At 39.9% G+C, this 17,340-nt stretch overlaps 1 protein-coding gene across 9 annotated transcripts in view; it reads right to left on the bottom strand.

Moving 5' to 3' along the window:
• Positions 1-17,340, bottom strand: part of ADGRB3 (adhesion G protein-coupled receptor B3) — an 889,024-nt gene that overhangs the window by 383,100 nt on the left and 488,584 nt on the right. For all 9 annotated transcript variants that reach the window (XM_056565824.1, XM_056565820.1, XM_056565821.1 and 6 more), the window contains one exon: positions 15,502-15,610. In XM_056565824.1, coding sequence (XP_056421799.1) covers positions 15,502-15,610 — 109 coding nt within the window. The remainder of the gene's footprint in view (positions 1-15,501; positions 15,611-17,340) is intronic.

Here is a 17,340-nt window from a genome sequence, read left to right as displayed (position 1 = left end):
AAGGAGTTGGATAGGTTTTTTGGCATTCTGATGCTTCTAGCTTTGTCATGGATCAGAGAGAGGTTTGAAGAGACATAGCTTGGATTGTTGTATTTATAATGATTCTATACATTGATGTACGTACAGTTGGTACAACTTAAGGGATGAGTGCTTCTTTTTTTTTTTGCTTTGTTTATCAACTGCATTTACATCAAAGAATAAACTCCACCAGTATAAGACTTGTGTATGCTGTTCAGGAAAAGAGAGAAATTTGCTAAAATGAAGTATCTAGGAAATTATATCTTGTATAAACACAATAAACAGTCTACATTTAAGCAAAGAAAATTGTAAATAAAATACATAAATACACTGTAAGTGGTTGCACAGCTATTCTCATTGAGATGCCTCTAACAGCCCATGATTCAGGATTTACTTGTAAAAATATGAAAAAATTCCATTGACTTTAGAGGTAAATCTCCCTTGTGACATTAAAATGTTCCTTTGGGCTGTGAAGCTTTCTAATCCTCATAGATCATTCAAATATAAATCCATCTGTTGGGTCAGTGCTGATCTGCATTTCTAGAGGGGAAAATCCAAAAAATATGACCCATTGGGGGTACTAGACAACCAAAATGGAGAAATTCCTCTATAATAAATCCACACCATAGCTGAATGAAGCATTGAAACAAACTCATATTCCTGTAACATCTTGTCCTTGAGATGTAAAACAATATACACTAAAGAGAGAGACTTGATGCCTCACGGATAGTGAATTTCTTTTATTGCAGTGTGCAGGCTTGTAAGATAAAGTTCTATGTGGCTGGCCAGCAAACCTCTTTTTATTCTATTTTCTTTTCTGCAGACAAAGTAGAATATTATACCATGAACAAATAAATCAGTATTTTAACTCTTGGTTAGTCTTCTGTGCTGTGCGGAGATCCAAATCAACCCCCGGGTGTACTCAGAAAAAGTGTAATATATTTATGAAAATAAAAATGGTTATGCATATTATGAATGTTTTATTATATATTCATTTGTTTTAACACTTTGCTCGTTATATTGGTTTATTTTAATGGCATGGCTGCCTCCTTTTTATACCAGTATTTGAGGCGGTTGTTTGGGCAGGTTCAGGATTTGTGCTGTTCTATAAATAAGCTTTCCATACAGACTCCTTGCTGGGGTTGTCCTGAACAAGCATATCTGCATTGTATAAACATGACGCTCTAATATGACTGAATGGGGATCACAGACTACATCACTCTCTCTATTAAAGAGGTACTCTGAAGTTAGTATTGCTTACTTTTCTAGCTTAGCCCTAAAAACAACAAAAATCCATTTGTTTATGGATATGTAATCTTCTCCTCTGCCATGTCTCCTCACTGCTTCCTGGTTGAGCAGTTGCTCAGTACTACAATTCCCAGAATGCATTTATTTTCCTCTGCACTACAAGACAGCACCCCTATGCTGCCTTCTTTGCTCCTACAGCATTCCTATCAGTTTACTTCCCAGGGATGTTGCAACCAATTTCAGTAGACAGCAAACTATTACTATGCAGTCAGTAAATCTGCAGCACCTGTCGTATTCATTCCTTGTATGCTCTCCTGTCTGTGATATAATTAAGCACAAAGTGGCATGTTGTAAACATAAGTAATTCTTCCCAAAATGTCCCAATATAGATTTATGTGTAGATGACAAGGAAATAATGATGTAGGCTGTAGGGGCTGGTCAGAAGCAGTGACATCACAGGGCTGGGCTGGAGCTCTGAGACATCATCTGGCCAAGCATCCTGAGACAATAGAGGATGATGTGCTGTTTTTGTAGAGAAAGGAAGAAGACTGGGAGCTGCTGAGACAACACCACACGGACAATGACAGAACTACACAACTCCCTGTCAGGGGTGAGTCAAGCAAAAATATGCAAAAAACTTGAAGGTTGTATTTAAATATAATTAATATAATAGATGCTATATTTGATGATACTGGAATACTCCTTTAACAAAGTAACTGTGCCGTAGTAGACCAAAGGTAAAAAAAAAAATGCCAGCACCAGAAAGGTAATACATTGCAGGTAAGCATCAACCAAAAGTAGTGCAAAAATTTGACATCAATTTTAATCCACAAATTCTAATAATTACTTTCTCATACGTCCTTTTCAAACTCAACTAATCCCTATAAACTCCGGTTGACCTCCTTTGAATATAATAATTTGTTAGTTTTTTTTCTGTTGTCTGGGATATTTTCCCCCTTTTGATAGCCTCTCTCATCAGTTTTTTGTAATAGGTCTGTTAATTTTAGAATTGTTAAAGCCTGTTGTAAAAACACAAAAATAAAAAATAGTTAACTTGAAAAATAAGAATACAGAATCTAGAATCTTTATTTTCAAGTTGACCACTTAGCACTGCAGCTCGCAGCATTTCCAAGAACTCCTTAAGCAAACAAGAAAAATCACTACCAGAAGTTGGGTGAGCGATGATCTTATTTGTATTTTCTGTAAAAAAAAAAGTATGGGTACATAATAGGACAGCAGTTAATGGAGTTATTTTCAAAAATGCCCCTGTACTAGTCATTAAGAGGAAGTCAATACAGGTTAGTACAGCCAAGGCTGGAAAAAAGACTAGATATTGGGGCATACCATTGCCTGCCAACAAACTTCCATGTTTCTAAGATATCAATTACTTCAAAAAGTACAGAAATCTAAAGTAATGAAACATTTTAGCTGAATTGTAGGCTTTGTGGTCACACATGGGCCAATACCTTATACATGGTATCATGCAATCACAAGCTTTGATTACGCTATTTATTCTACATTAGGTATATTTTTTAATAGTTTAAATAAATTTATGCTAAAACCAATGGCGTGTTGTTATCGTCATGAAAATATAGAAAATCACTTGTGAGAAAAAGTATTATAAAATGTGGTATTTTCCATTGGATTTTTAAAGATAGTTCTTAAGAACGATAACTAAATCCCCCTGAGAGGTCTTCTATTCCTGTAGAAATCTCTAATGATGTTGATGTTAGCATTTTTTTGGTAATCATGAACAATCACAAGGAAACATTATTGAATATGTGGAATGTAATTGAAGGACAACTTCATCACAAAGGCTTTTATGTGTTAAAGTAGTATCATCTAAAAAAAAAGAATTACTTACTATACTTATATTTTTTCTACTTAGGCTTTATTGACTTAAAGGGGTTATCCACCATAAGGTGATTTTAGTGCGTACCTGGCAGACAGTAATGGACATGCTTAGGAAGGAATGCTTGTCTTGGGGCTAAATGGCTATGTTGTGAGATTACCATAACATTGTGGCTAGCTATTTGTGAACTGGTATTTCCTGTTTGACTTTTCTTTTTTTGACTACAAATCCAACAATTCCATTAATTTCTGTATGATGATACATTGCACCTCAAATCTACTGCATTGCATTTTAGACAAGTTTATGAAAATGTTGCTCTAGAAGGAATGCCTTTTTGGAACATTCAAGAATAATAAATATGTCTAAAATGAAGGCAGGCAGTCTTAACCCCTTCCCTCCCCAGAGCATATGGGTCCTGGTGGGGGAGAAGTTTTGGAGGGGCATTCTGATGTGATCAGCTCCATACTGGGTAACTGACAGCTGGAATCAATAGCCAGGTGCCACAGCAAATAGCCTGCAGCGGTGGTTACCAGACCCAAAAGCAGGTAAGCCAATGGTGCCAGTTGATTGGGGGTTGACAGGAACTACCTCAGGGTTATTTCAGGGTCCTGATCAACCTGCATGATGGAAAGAAGGTCCCTTTCTGACTCTGTGCTTCCCTGATGGTGCTCTGCTTCTCCAGCTGTGTTCTGAAGGCTAGAGAAGGAGAGTGCCAAAAACACATTATAGCACAGCATTAAACAGTGTTAGAAGTTGAAGGATTGCAGGTAATAGTCCCCTATGGGGGGACTATTGAAACACAAAATGCTAAAAATGTGAATATCCCCCCCCCCCCCCAATAAAAGTAAAAAATCATTCCCCTTTTCCATTTTTTTTTACAAAAAAAATGTAAACATAACTAAACATAAACATATTTGGTATTGCTGCAATATGTCTTCTTTATGTTGGCATCATAAAGTTGACATGTTTTAACTTTTGGAGGACATCATAGGGCTTCAAAATATAGCAGAAATTTTCCAATTTTTCACAACATTTTCAATATCGGAATTTTTCAGGGACCAGTTCAGTTTTGAAGTGGATTTTAGGGGCCTTCATATTAGAAATACCCCATAAATTACCCAATTATAAAAATAGCACCCCTAAAAGTATACAAAATTACATTCTAAAAGTTTGTTAACCCTTTAGATGCTTCACAAGAATAGCAGCAAAGTGAAGGAGAAAATTCAAAATCTCTATTTTTTACGCTAACATGTTCTTGTAGACCCAGTTTTTTAATTTTCACAAGGGGTAAAAGGAGAAAATCCCCCAAAATGTGTAACCCAATTCCTCTTGAGTAAGGAAATACCTCATATGTGAATGTAAAGTGCTCTGTGGGTGCGCTAGAGGGCTCAAAAGGGAAGGAGCCACAATGGGATTTTGGAGAGTGAATTTTGCTGAAATGGTTTTTGGGGGGCATGTCACATTTAGGAAGCCTCTATGGTGCCATAGCAGCAAAAAAAAAAAAAAAACATGGCAAACTATTTTGGAAACTAAACCCCTCATAGCACGCAACAAGGGTTACAGTGAGCCTTGACACTCCACATATGTTTGACGACTTTTCTGTAAAGTCGGATGGGTAAATGATTTTTTTTCACAAAAATGCATTTTGTTCCCCAAATTTACTGTTTTTACAAGAGTTAATAGGAGAAAATTCACCCCAAAAGTTGTAACACCATTTCTTCTGAAAATGGAAATACCCCATGTGAGGATGTAAAGTGTACTGCGGCGCACAACAATGTTCAGAAGAGAAGGAGCCACATTTGGCTCTTTGAAAGCAAATTTTGATGAAATGGTTTTTGGGGGGCATGTCACATTTAGGAAGCCCCTATGGTGCCATGACAGCAAAAAAAAAAAAAAAAAAACACATGGCATACTATTTTGGAAACTGCACCCCTCAAGGCATGTAACAAGGGGTACAGTGAACCTAAACACCCCACAGGTATTTGATGACTTTTCGTTAAAATCGGATGTGTAAATGAATTATTTTTTCACTAAAATGCTGTTATTTATTATATTTTTTTCAAATTTAGCATTTTTACAAAAGTTGGACGTGAAAATGAAAAATTTTATTTTTTTCATTAAAATGCTGGTGTTACCCCAAATTTTTCAGTTTCTCAAGGGATAATAGGAGAAAAAGCCTCCCAAAATTTTTAATCGCATTTCTTATGAGTATGGAAATACCCCATATGTGGATGTAAAGTGCTCTGCGGGCAAACTACAATGCTCAGAAGAGAAGGAGCGCCATTGGGCTTTTGGAGAGAGAACTTGTTTGGAATGGAAGTCGGAGGCCATGTGCATTTACAAAGCCCCCGTGGTGCCAGAACAGTGGATTCCCCCCACATGTGACCCTATTTTGGAAACTAGACCCTTCACAGAATGTAATAAGGGGTGCAGTGAGCATTTACACCCCACTGGCGTTGGACAGATCTTTGGAATAGTGGGCTGTGCAAATAAAACAATTAAATTTTTCATTTTCCTGCACGGACAGCCGAAGGGTATGCTGGGACTTGTAGCTATGCAACAGCTAGAGGCATACTACTAACACTCCCAGCATGCCCTTTGGCTGTCCATGCATGCTGGGGGTTGTAGTTTGCAACAGCTGGAGGAACACCGGTTGCAAAACACTGAGTTAGGTAACAAACTGTGTTTCACAACCAGTGTTTCTTTAGCTGTAGCAAAACTACAACTCTCAGAGTGCATGGGCATCCAAAGGGCATGCTGGGATTTGTATGTATGCAACAGCTGGAGGCACACTACTGCAACTCCCAGCATGCCCTTTGGTAGTTTGTGCATGCTGGGGGTTGAAGTTATGCAGTTGCTGAAGGCACACTTTTTCAGCTGTTGCCTAACTACAACCCCCAGTTAGTTGTGCCTTCTGCTGTTGCATAACAACAACTCCCAGCATGCCCTTTTGTGCATGCTGGGAGTTGTTGCTAGGCAACAGCAGGAGGCACAGACTTCCTGCTGCAGTGAATGTCCTGCCTGTCATCCTGCCGCTGTCGCTGTCTCTGCTCCAGGGGCCCCGATCCCATTGCCGATGCCAGGGATCAGGGGCCCCTACTAGAGGTACACACTCCCGGCACCTGCTCTTGTCCTCTGGAGTAGGGGCGGAGCCGGTGCCATTAGGGACACCCCCACAGCAGGCGTCCTGATTCGTCGGCCGGTAAAAGCCGACGAATCAGGACAATCATGAGGTGGCACCAGTGCCACCTCACTCCTGCTGCTAAAGGTTGATAGGTGCCATGTCGGATGGCACTTATTACCATTATTTTTCCGGGTCACAAGGGCCCCGATTTACCCCAAATTGCCGCAAATCGCCGATCTGAATCGCTTACATAGGGGGGTTTCAGGCCTCCCCCCAATGGTTTGCACAGGGTGATTGATTTCAGGAGGTGAATTATTTCATCAGGCATCCCAGTCCAGTACCCGCCCAGCACGTGGCGGGGACTGGAATTCTCATGGGCGTACAGGTACACCCTGGGTCCTTAAGGGGTTAAAGGGGTACTCCGCCGAAAAACATCTTATCCCCTATCCAAAGGATAGGGGATAAGATGTCCGATCACGGGGTCCTGCCACTGGGGACCCCCATGATCTCCAGCGCAGCACCCCAGTCATCCGTGCATGGTGCAAATTCTGCTCTGTGCCGGATGACTGGAGACTACAGCCACCTCGCCCCCTCCATTCATATCTATGGGAGAAGGTGTGACAAGTAGGTACTAGAATGGAGGTGGTGTGACGTCACAAACGCGGAAACTTCTCTGAAGATCACGGGGGTCCCCTTTGGATAGGGGATAAGATGTTTTCTTTGCAGAGTACCCCTTTAAGGGGTAAAAGATTTGGACCCAGAACATAAGATAACTAAATGGGAAGTTCATTAAAAAGAGAAGCCTTTTGGATTGTGATGCTGGATATGTGTTGAATATAACTAACAGTCTATTTTACTTTCAGTGATTCTGCATCTTATCCCGCTTATATGTTGTACTCTTGGATAAGAGGAGTGTTTTTCTCTGCATCTTTCATAACTGCTTGTTTGCCTTTGCTTTTCTGTTTTTTACATTTCAATTTCTATGTTAAGACACAACCACACACCTGTGGAATAAGAAAGGGACTGTTCTTACTGATTCTAAAGGTCAAAATGCATGCAATTATTTTCACACTGAGTTTACAGTGCCTGCTTACTGTACACATGGGAACGATATACATATATATTTTTTATTTCGTTTTTTAAATTAAATTTAGCCATAGATCCGTCCTAACAGAAGCTAAATTAGTGAAATGTTAACCTCTGTTCAGGGGCTTGCTGTGCTATTCCATAGATCATTATGCAGTAAAAATCATTATGCAGTATGACTTACGGTACTAGCATAGAGCATCTAGCATAGGAATACATCACTAGAATATGTCGGGAAATCCCTCAATGATGTACACTGTAAGACATAGCGTTAAAGTCAGAGGATCCCTCTCTTTTTTTTCCTTACATGTCTACTATGTGTCAGAATCATGCACTGGACATCTGTACATTTTGGATAACTGACTGTCTGGAGGATAGCCTTGCCTGGTCTGTGCAGCAGAGGTTTACATGTCAGGTCAGATGGTTTTGCACATTTATTTTGAACTTGCTTTCTTACTAGTGTTCTAAATGGTTGAAGGCGATGTATTTCAAGTCGAAAGCACAGCAGGATTGTATTGTAATTAACATTTAAGGTGATAGAATTCATGTATTTCACTGAATATCTGACAGATGTCATGCCCTAAACCATCTCTTTTCAGGTATTCAAATATTTATACCCCAAAGTCTCTCTTATGTTAACTATAGGTAGCTATCCTGTGAACAAGCAATGCTTTATTTGAAGAGTTTCAAAACAAGACATCCTCCTGTGGATATTTTTACTGGACACATTGACAGGGATATGGCCGATTGTGAAAGATGTCGGTCCAGATTTATCAATCTACCTGGAACCAAAACTGTCTGGTTTTGCCCAGAGTAACCAACCACAGCTCAGCTTTCATATATTAACTGGTAAAATTAAAGCTGAGCTGTAATTGGTTGATGCGGGCAAAAGCAAGAAGTTAGGATTTCAGGCAGATTGATAAATGTGGACCATGGTTTCTGCAAATAATAGATTTCCATCCAAAATGGATCATTGTCTCTAAAATAGTAAATCAAAACATAGCAGTAACCAAAGGTTCCAAATTATATATTATTCATTTACAGCTATATAGGATTTTTCTTTGTTTTTGCTGTGTTCAGGGTACAGCTATTCTAACTGCTACCCACTAAAGAGTTGTAAGGTAGGTCAAATGTATACTATATAGCTGCAGAAGGTGCCAAGTCCAACTGTCCTCTCTTGGGAAAAGGGGTGGACCATAACCAGTTTGAGAGTTGAGGTCTGGCCTTTGCCAAAGCCACATGTAATTCAGCTACCTCCTTTCTTTGCTATGCCTGCATCCACATAAGCTACCTGTATCCTGCCTAGCCAATAATTCAGTTGCTGTCCCTAATCCCTGTTTCAATCCACGCTGCAAAAGGTACATTCTTCTACATATTAGCTCAAATTTTTCAAGAAAGCATAGCACTGGACAAGGGCTTTTCTCTTACATTGATTAAACAGTCGCATCAGTACCAGCCTTTCTGCCAAGTCAGGAATATATCATAGGTAGTCCTATTTTGCACCTCGCCCCACGATGAACCAACCCATGAAGATCCTCATTCAATAGTTTCAGAAATTTGGACTTGAAAACTTGAGAGCTAGAGAACCCTAACATCTGCACACACATCTGCAGTAGACAGATAAAACACCAAAATATTGATTCCTTTAGTATCTCTGCTAAAGAAGCACTGTGAATATTCAACAAAGCTGCATTTAAATAACTGTATTTCACTAGATTTGCAAAATTAGTTCAGTAAAGTTTATGAGTTGTTTCACAGAAGTTTTATTCCTATGCCTTGTCTGCGGAAGAAGCTTTACAGAAGAACATTGGATTTAGAGATGAGCGAATAAAATCTGACAAAGTCAAATTCATTCCGAATTTCATGAAAAATTTGATTGGGACCGAATCCGAACTGTGACTTGATTTTAAATAACAAATTTCTTCATTAGCGACACTGGCTGTGATCGTCCTGAATAATGTAGAGATGCAAGCTGCTTTCTCTTGCGCTTGCATCTCTGCAATAGATAGGATGATCGCAGCGAGTGTCAGGAGTGACAATTGCTGTCATCTGTCCTTAACTGCAGGTACTACTACTCCCAACATGGAGCACACTCTGCTCCATGCTGGGAGCTATAGTACCTGCATTAATAGACAGATCCCAGCGAGTGTCACTTATGACACCCGATGCAATCATCCTGTTTAATGTATAGATGTGGGCGGCCGCTCTTCTGTGATTCCACTGTAGTATGAGTATATACCGTATAAATACCTATTATTCATATTTCCCGCAGAGAGCTGTGAGTGGCTGGAACCATCTGGCCAATCACAGCTCTCTGTGGGAAATATGAATAGGTATATATATATATACGGCAGTGCAGGGGACCATAGAAGAGCTGCCGGCTGCATCTATACATTATACAGGAGTGGCACGGGCGATCTGTCAATTAGTACAGGTACTACTACTCCCATCACGGAACAGTACCTAAAAAATTTAAGATTAATTTTGTTGAATACATTTTTTTCCATCACTACTGTATCTTTTTTAATATTTTTTTATGGTACCCTACGAAATTTTATTAAAAAAGGTATCTCCATCACTTTTTAAGTTCATATTTTCTCCGTTATTGCCTCCATCTATTCACACGTACAGTATTCTGCGCAGATTTGATGCGCAGATTTGATGCACAGGATTTCAAGCTGTGTTCAGTCATTCAGTTTACATTGAGATCTACAGCAGAAAATCCTGCGCATCAAATCTGCACATCAAATCTGCTCAGAATACTGCACGTGTGAATAGACCCTAAACGGACCATTCTAATAACGGATGCAAACTGATGCAAAGGAATGCCATTTAGTGGCATCCATTTGCATCAGTTTTTCATCCGTTAGTATCAGCCGTCGGCAGTCTCCCGCAGCCAGGACTACTCCTCCCATGATGGAACATACTTATTTCCATGATGGTGGTAGTAGTTCCCTGGCTGCTGGAGTCTGCCGGCGGCTGTGGAGGCTACATTAGTGTTTGTACTACTGTCCCCATCATGGATCAGAGTCTGAGGACAAAAGCAAAAAGGAGAAAGGATGGACGTCTTGTATGGTGCCTTCCCGAATGATAAACTTGCCAAGGTTATAATAACAACATCAATTTATTGTTTAAGATGCAACTTAAAAGTTTTGAACTTGGATTGGGTTCTTCGTTAGGCAGTAAGTGTTCATTCAAAGTGCTGTCGGGTCACCTGGTCACAAGTACAACATCGGTAAAACTTAGAATATAGGGAATTACTGGTAAACATTATAGAAAATAAATTAAAACCATCATGTATAAAGAATTATTAGTTAGCTAAAAATAAAAAGTATTTCTTTTGGAGATACCGCTGCATGTTCGTCATATTTGCAGTGCTGGAGATATCTATCCGGGTTCCCACTGTATTGCGCATATTAAACAGAGGTAGATTTGCTTACAAACAGACCCGTGTCACAAAGATCGGTAGTTTCCAGTATTGTTCAGCACTGTATTTTCAGTATTTCTCGGCGCTATTGAGCCCACTATGTAGCACATAATTGACAGAGATAGATGCGCTAACATAGAGACCCACATCCGCAGATCGGAGGTTAACACTATTCATCAGCGATGTAAAACTCACTTCGGGAGCCCACTGATATTACATATCAGTTCCCTACAGTTTCTAAAGATGAGTGTACTTTAATAGAGGACGGATAGTACTTGTGTAGAAGGATTAGGCGTAAGGTCATTCAAAGTATTTTAGATTATCTGAAAATAGCAGCGCTGGAGTCTCCTGATTAGCAGACCACTTCTTGACGCTTCTTTTATCGGAGGACGAGTATTATTTATAAAGAAGAGATGAGCGTAAGAACATTTAAAGTGTCATAAATTATATGAAACTATCTAGTGTCACCAGATTAGCAGCCTACGTCTTGATGCTTGTTTTATCGAAGCCTTGACCGGACCATAAGGTGTATATATTCTTGTATGACCCAGAATGTCCATATTATTTGTGTTAGTTTCCCGGTTTTGATTATTCTCAATCAAAAGTAGTTCAGCTATGATTGGGGCCATCATCAGAGTTTTTCAGGTCGCACACATGTTTTTCAGCGCTGGAGACCCCCAGATTGGAGCTCACTAGGCCACGCATGCTGTTAGTTCAATTTCTCTGCATAGAGAGGGTGATAACTGGCCTATATTTTTGCTAGTGGCAGAAACATTGTAGTTATTTCATGTATCTAATGGTCCACATGGATATCAATAGTTGCCATGCATCATATAATTTTATTGTTGTATTCTATTGCAACAAAACAGTGGTTTATATGTAATGGTTCCTTGGTGTTATGTTATCCCATATACAAACTGGTCTATATGTGATGGTCTATTTTTCTATTGGTGAGGATATCGCATAGTAATTATTTGATGTGATCAATACAGGGAAATTAGGACCCAGTTGCGCTGATGAATACTGGAAACTACCGATCTTTGTGATACTGGTCTTTTTATAAGTGAATCTACCTCTGTTTAATGTGCGCAATACAGTGGGATCCCGGTGAGGTATCTCCAGCGCTGCAAATATGATGAACATGGAACGTTATCTCCAAAATAAATACTTTTTATTTTTAGCTAAGTAATAATTCTTCGTCTGCCTGACGAAGAACCCGGTCCGGGTTTGAAACTTTTAAGTTGCGTCTTAAACAATAAATTGCCGTTTTTATTATAACCTTGGCAAGTTTATCATTCGAGAAGGTGCCATACAAGACGTCCATCTTTTCTCCTTATTGCTTATGTCCCGCATGTAGGCTTCATTCATTCACTGCCCCCCTCATGTCCCCGCTGCTGCCCTGCTCCTAGCGCAATCAGCGCAGTGACGGGACATATCTATTCTCTGCTGCTCATTTCTGTACCCGATGGTGATGAGCAGCAGAGAATAGACATGTCCCAGTGGTGTGCTGATTACGCTAAGAGCAGGACAGCAGCGGGGACATGTTGGGCGGCAGCGTATGAATGAATGAAGGAAGCCGACATGTCCCGCATGTAGGCTTCCTTCATTCATTCATATGCCGCCGCCGCCCAACATGTCCCCGTTGCTGTCCTGCTACTACCCCTGTACTACTGTACTACTTATCCCCTGTACTACTCATCCCCTGTACTACTACCCACAACATGGAACAGACTCTGTTCCATGATTGGGGTAGTAGTACAAACACTAATGTAGCCTCCCGGCCACCTGCAGACTCCCGCAGCCGGGGAACCACTACTCCCATCCCCTGGGAGTAGTAGTACCTGTACCTGGACAGCTCGCCCGTGCCACTTCTGACACCCATTGCGATCTCCTGTATAATGTATAGATGCGGCCGGCCGCTCTTCTATGGTCCCCTGCACTGCCGTATATATACACCTATTTATATTTCCCCCAGAGAGCTGTGATTGGCCAGATGGTTCTAGTGAATCACAACTCTCAGTGCAGGGGACCATAGAAGAGCAGCTGCTCACATCTATACATTATACTGGAGGATCACAGCGGGTGTCAGGAGTGACCCTGGCTGCAATCTGTCTATTAATGCAGGTACTACAGCTCCCAGCATGGAGCATAGTGTGCTCAATGTTGGGAGAAGTAGTACCTGCAGTTAAGGGCAGATCACAGCAGGTGTCACTCCTGACACCCGCTGCAATCATCCTTCATCCCTGAGATGTGGAGCGGCTTTTTCCTCCGCTCGCATCTCTGCTCTGTACTCCAGCCGGCCACTCACCATTCATGTTTCCTCTGAGAGTAGGGATTGGCTGCCACCATCCGGCCAATCCCCACTCTGGGTGGAAAATATGAATGAGTGATGTAATTTTCTATTCACATCATTGGCCGGCCAGATTATAATGCAGAGATGTGAGTGCTGTATAGAGCCACTCCACATCTCTGCTATATTATGAACGGTCGCATCGGGTGTCAGGAGTGACACCCGGGGTCATCTGTCTATTAGTACAGGAACTACTACTCTTATTTTAAACAAAAAGGGAAAAACACATACACACTAAATTTTTATTATTGTTGGCTACCTTTTTAGGTCCCTACCCACCACATAAATTGATCCCTGTTTAAAAATTAACAATAACATTTTTTTTCTGTCTTTCAATTTTCGGAAGCGGGCAGGGACAAGAAAATTCAGCACTCAATATTAAAAATGAACGAGGAGTGCATTTCATAATTTTTTTTTTCTAGTTTTCATCTAAATCATATTTTTTTTTATTATCACAACTTTTTGAGCCCCATTGTTTTTTTTTTAAATAATTGCTTATTTAAAAGAGATTTTTGGTTTACAACAAGTACATAATACAAACAGGAAAGGAAATCAACATAGTCAGCTGCATTACATGGCGTTTCAATGGTGCAAAGGACGTAGCGTCATCTAATAATAATACATTATGACGGCATGTATGTAGTAGATTTAGCAGTCCATAACTGTAGTCAACAGGGACCACAAGGTAAAATTCACCAATTAGCTGAGTGTAGCATTCCATTGTAGTGAAAGATGGAAGGTATAAAATGCCAATGCAGTCAAAAAAGAAGGTGAAGGATGTAGAAAGGGAGAAAGGAGGTCGGAATGTAAGAAAGAACAAGTTATAGGTATGCAAACAAAGATATAGTAATGGATAGAATGAAGCCCCATTTTGAATACTGGTCCCTGCCAGAAATGTAATGTATTTTAATGTTGTGTTTAATTAAAGTGTGTGTTTCCCTTTTTTTCTAAATTTTTTTACATGTTTTAGGTAGCACTACTACTCCCAGAATGGAACAGACTGTTACATGATGGGAGCTGTAGTACATGTACTAATAGACAGATCACAGCAGGTATCACTCCTGACACCCGATGCAATCGTCCCATCTAGATGCGAGAAAGGCGTCCGCATCTATACATTATACAGGACGATTGCAGCGGGTGTCAGGAGTGACACCCGGGGTGATCTGTCTATTAGCACAGGTACTACTATTCCCATCATGGAACAGTCTGTTCCATGCTGGGAGTAGTAGCACTACCTGAGAAATGTAAAGAAATAGAGAAAAAAAAGTGAAACACACACACACACTTTATTAAACACATTATTAAAATACATTACTAATAAAAATTTGCCGAGAATTTATTCGGAACAAATCGATTTAAAAAAAAAAACAAAACACTCGTCTCTAATTGGGTTTTTACCAATCTGTTACATGAAAGATTTTTCAAGGACTACTATATCCATCTTTACACTCTTCTCTTCCCGTAACTACCACACAGCCATATTGTTTGGTAACTTTGAATCAACTACTTAAAAACTGATGTTAAAAGGTATTATCCAGAAATTAACAACTCCTAACCACAGGTACAGCACTCAGGTATCTTTGGCACTCCCAGAAAATGCATGGCGTACTTAACGGCGGGAAGAGCCGAAGCCCTTTTCTGGAGATCTGACACTTCCCCCATCTTGTGGATAGGGGATAAGTGGTTAAAGTGTAACTATCACCTCCGCACAAGGTACAGAGATGCACACACTATTAGTTAAGGCCTTAGGAGATGTAAAAGAACACAATTTTACTTACTTTACCTGCAGTTTGTGAACTTATATTCAGGCTGTCAGGTAATTCCAGTTAACCCCGTGAGGGGCTGACCAACTCCCACAGCAGCATGTCTCCTCTCCGTCCTAACCAGCTCTCAGCAAGGGACCCTGTACGTCAATCTTGGTGGACATGCATGATTGAGAGAATCGGCCGGCCCCTCTGACTGTTTGTGGGAATAACCAGACAGCCTGCCTGAATATATGTTTACAAACTGTGGGTGAAGTAAGAAAAAGTATGTTTTCTTACAGTAAGTAAAAGTATGTTCTCTCCAAATGCCATTACTGATGTTGTCTGCACCTCATACAGAGGTAACAATTGGATTTTAAGTGCTGGCTAACCTCTTTAATGTGTCACATTCTAAGTGTCACGTAATTATTCTTTTCCCATTCCATTCTCTTCCACTTTACTTGCCATCTTCTTTAAGGAAAATCCACCAAAGCCAGAAGGATATATGGTTAAATCTTCCTGTATAAATGACTATAAAAGTTCTTCTTCAAGATTACTGTGTCCTAGTTAAAATCCTTGACACAGGATAACATGTGTAAAGCTCCTAATACATTTTTGATAACAAATATTAAACCAAGAGTTGATTCTTACCTACATTTCCTGTTGTGAGATAGGAATTCTGAAAGTCCATCATTCCCATTCCGACAATGTGTATAAAATCTTCAATGACCTGCATCAGTTCTATCGAGCCTGGGTAAATCTAGAATTAAAGATTACAGTGGCAATAGCATAAAATAGATTACATAAGCCAGACAGACATGACCTTGCAGCTGACTGTCCAGCAGGACAAACAGTGTGCGGTTGCTAGTTTTAAGCATGTTATATACTATAGTTGACAATCTATGTGCACATTGTCGGCCAGTAACTTTTGATAGAGTGTTTTATCGTACACTTGGACCAGGCTCATTTGCTCTGTACCCTAACAGAGCTTTCACATAGCAGCTGTAATATTGCAGTTTTGTGAGAAATTGTATGCTGCCATACATCCGCTCCATATATAAACCGTAATTACTGGTTTGTTGTACTGACGGTTAAGGATGTGTTAGCCTCTGCAGCTGTAATTCACACAACATCATCCCTGTCCTCCATGGAGAAGCTAACATTTCCAAAGAATAGAAGAGGCTACACAGCAAATACTAAGACTGTAAACATACATTGCAGTGATAACACTTGTATCTTTTAGTGCAGGGGCTCGCAAATATGAAAGAGTAGAAGATACAGTGCTGTTAACAGGCTCTCTCCCTGATCTAATACTGCAAAATAATTGTATTGGGATCAACAAAGCAACCATTTCTACGGCACTACACATACTTGTTTCCATGACAACTCGGGATGCCTTGCAGCTGACTCATACGCTTAGACAACAGCTTTCTACCTTTGTTTGGTACTTTTCTCTGATAAGCCATCTACGCTTGTTTCTCATATTTAAGCTTTCAAATACAGCGATCAAAAGAATGTAGAACATTAACAAAATCACCCCCCACCCCCCCCCCCCCCCCCCAAATCCAAACATATTAGCTTATGGTAATTTTAGTGGATTCCGTAATTCACTTTTATAGAGTCATGAATCACATAGGCATATTCACAGCTTTTATGACACCATACATCCTTCAAGAGATGTAATCGTAATAATATAAATTAAGAAATATTTCAAACATATTGAAGAAATCTTAGGAGAAACAGCTGTTTAATGGCCACCTAAATGAATAGGCTTTAGTGCAACAAACAAACAACTACTTGGTGGTAGAATTAATTATGAAATCTATAGAAAGAGAGGGATTGCCTCATAAGCAATTCCCTAGTATAAATCTATTACCTAATTGTTCCTTTATGAGCAGATAATGGAGGAGAACAGCTGAGGGGACATTCTGTTTCCTCTTGCTGCTCTTCTAGTTTTATTACAATTAATGAAGAGGAATGAAGAGTAGAATGAATGAATGAAGAGGACTTGATGTGGTGGGTATCCACATATCACATTAGCCCATGTCCTCTTTGCATTCATACAATAACATGTTTAGGTGGAAAGGGGTTCGTTGTAAGATGTTTACTAATATCTTTGCTGAAGCTATTTTAAACCGATACAAATGATTTATTCTAATCTCTAACCTCAATTCCAACCTAAATTCAATCTGTTTTATTATTTAGTTATGATGTACATTAAAGGGGTTTTCAAGATAGCTCATAATATCGCATCAATTGAGTGCCAACACCCAGCATGCCCACTGTACAGCTATTTGCCAAAGCTGTGGCTTTCGCATGCACAGTAAAACAAAGCAGAAAGGAGACAGCTCCATACATTGTGTAATGGCCAAGCTGGGTAACTCTAAAGGGGAACTCTGGTACATGAGTACTCATCCCCTATCCACAGAATCCTGTTAATAGAGGATAATTGTCTGTTTGGGAGGTGTCCTACCTCTGGGATTCCTAGGG

The sequence above is a fragment of the Hyla sarda genome, chromosome 3, assembly GCF_029499605.1.
Source record: "Hyla sarda isolate aHylSar1 chromosome 3, aHylSar1.hap1, whole genome shotgun sequence".
In the NCBI taxonomy this organism is placed as follows: Eukaryota; Metazoa; Chordata; class Amphibia; order Anura; family Hylidae; genus Hyla; species Hyla sarda.
The sequence above is the reverse complement of the archived record's forward strand: the minus strand, read 5'-3'. Positions and strand labels throughout refer to the sequence as shown.